Raw genomic sequence first — 2500 nt, 5'->3', positions numbered from 1 at the left:
AGTTGTGTCTCAGGGTTTGTGGAGATGACCAATGGAGGGAGGGAGGGAGAGGAGGGAGGGAGGGAGAGAGGGAGGGATAGAGGGAGGTAGGGAGGGAGAGGAGGGAGGAACGGAGAGAGGGAGGGAGGGAGAGAGAGAAAGACTGTCAGCTACTTCAGGAGAAACACACTTACATTGGAAGAACTGGTCCTGGGCTCTGGTCTTGGGCTCTGGTTGCAGGAAAACATCCACTTCATTCACTACAGACGAGAGGGAGGGAGGGAGGGAGAGAGAGAGGTCGAAAGAGGAAGGGAGGAGAGGGAGGGATGGGGAGAGAGAGAGGGGAGATAGAGGTAGAGGGAGGGAGAAAGGGAGGACAGGGAGGGAGGGGGAGATAGGGATAGAGGGAGAGAAAGAGAGGGAGGGAGGGAGGGAGATGAAGGGAGAGGAGGGAGGGATAGAGGCAGGGATAGGAGAGAGGGAGAGGAGGGAGGGATAGAGGGAGGATGGAGGGACAGAGGAAGGGAGAGACGGGGGGGAGGGAGATAGAAAGGGAGGGAGGCAGGAAGAAAGAGGGAGGGAGAGGATAGAGGGAGGGAGGGAGGGAGGGAGAGGATAGAGGGAGGGAGGGATAGAGGGAGGGTGAGGAAGGGAGGAGAGGGAGGGGGAGAGAGAAGGAGGGAGGGAGGGAGGGAGGGAAGAAGAGAGAGGATGGAGGGAGAGAGGTAGGGAGAGTAGTCGAGAGAGGTAGGGAGGGAGAGAGAGGCACGGGGGGAGAGCAAGAGGAGGGAGGGAGGAAAGGGAGGGGAGTGAAAGAAAGAGAGAGAGAGATTGTGACAGAGAGAGAGAGAGAGAGAGTGAGGGAGGAATGGAGAAGAGGGAGGGAAAGAGGGTGGGATAGAGGGAGGGATAGAGTGAGGGAGGGAGGGAGAGAGGGAGGGATAGAGGGATGAAGGAGGGAGGGAGAGAGGGAGAGAGAGGAGGGAGGGAGGCAGAGAGGAAGGGAGATAGCGAGGGATAGAGGGGGGGAGGGAGAGAGAGGATTAGGGGGGAGAAAGGGAGGGAGGGAGAGAGAGGAGGGAGGGAGGGAGGGAGGCAGAGAGGGAGGGAGGGAGGGAGGGAGAGAGGGAAAGATAGAGGGAGGGAGGAAGGAGGGAGGGAGAAAGGGAGGGAGGGAGAGAGGGAGGGATAGAGGGAGGGTGAGAGGGAGAGAGAGATGGGAGGGAGGGAGAGAGAGAGAGGGGGGGAGAGGAAGGAGGGAGGGAGAGAAAGGGAGGGAGGGAGTGAGGGAGGGAGGGAGGGAGAAAATGAGAGAGAGGAGGCAGAGAGGGATGTATAGAGGGAGGGAGGGAGGGAGAGAGGGAGGGATAGAGGGAAGGAGAGAGGGAGAGAGAGAAGGAAGGGAGGCAGAGAGGGAGGGAGAGAGGGAGGGAGAGTAGTAGAGAGAGGTAGGGAGGGAGGAAGAGAGATGGGATGGAGAAAGGAGAAAGGGAGAGAGAGGTACAGAGGGAGAGAGAGGCACGGAGGGAGAGCAAGGGGAGGGAGGGAGGGAGGAAAGGGAGGGGAGTGAAAGAAAGAGAGAGAGATTGTGACAGAGAGAGAGAGAGGGAGGGAGGGAGAGAAAGAGAGAGCAAGTGAAGGAGGGAGAGAGGGAGGTAGGGAGGGAGAGAAGGAGAAAGAGGGAGGGAGAGAGTAAGGGAGAGAGGTAGAGGGAGGGAGGGAGAGAGAGAAAAAGACAGAGAAAGAGGGAAAGAGAGAGAGAGGGAGAAATTGGATGGGGAGAAGAGGTAGGGAGGGAGAGAAAGAGAGAGAGGGAGGGAGGGAGGGAGGGAGGGAGGGAGAGAGGGAGAGAGAGAGAGAGAGAGAGAGAGAGAGAGAGAGAGAGAGAGAGACATGTATCAGTCAAGGGTTGTAAACATGGACAGGTCCCACATTGTTCTGATGGGGGGAAAAGAGAAGGCCTCACTTTGCAGGTTAACCCTTTGGGGACCAGGGGTATTTTCTCCATTTTTACATACATTTTTTCTTTCTCAATTTGAAGGCACTTCCATATAAAATAATACCCAAGTGTTTCATATCAATATTTTCAGGACAAACTCAGCTTTCTTGATTGTGATGGATGTTTACCCCAAGAGCACTGTGTGAAGAGGTAAGTAGGCCTAAACATGAACATTTCGAATCCGTTTTTCAGAAATGTTTCAAATCCCATGTGAAAACATACCTTTACCCATGTGGATGAATTGTTTTGGTGCTTGAAATTCATTCATGAAGTCCTGAGCTACACAGAAATGGTATACAATATGAATAAAATACTAGACAGAATATAAAAAAGGACTTCTAATGGATCCTTGTAAACACATCTTCTCTGCTTTCTGTCTCTGTCACTGAAGTGTTTGTCAATACCGACAATGCCGACAACACGTGTAGCGAAGAAGATGGACGTGCCAATCGACCAATCACCGACGGAAAAAGGCAGTGTCTAAGCGACTCAAGCTAGTCTGCTACCAAATTCACCAATTAC

At 54.0% G+C, this 2500-nt stretch overlaps 1 protein-coding gene across 1 annotated transcript in view; it reads right to left on the bottom strand.

The window, feature by feature from the left end:
• Nucleotides 1-2500, bottom strand: part of LOC310823719 (tripartite motif-containing protein 16-like protein) — a gene marked incomplete at both ends in the record, with an annotated part of 8889 nt that overhangs the window by 2482 nt on the left and 3907 nt on the right. Inside the window, one exon of the mRNA XM_083696571.1 lies at nt 174-282. Coding sequence (XP_083552697.1) covers nt 174-282 — 109 coding nt within the window. The remainder of the gene's footprint in view (nt 1-173; nt 283-2500) is intronic.

The sequence above is a fragment of the Argentina silus genome (assembly GCF_951799395.1).
Source record: "Argentina silus genome assembly, chromosome: Y".
Taxonomy (NCBI): domain Eukaryota; kingdom Metazoa; phylum Chordata; class Actinopteri; order Argentiniformes; family Argentinidae; genus Argentina; species Argentina silus.
The sequence above is the reverse complement of the archived record's forward strand: the minus strand, read 5'-3'. Positions and strand labels throughout refer to the sequence as shown.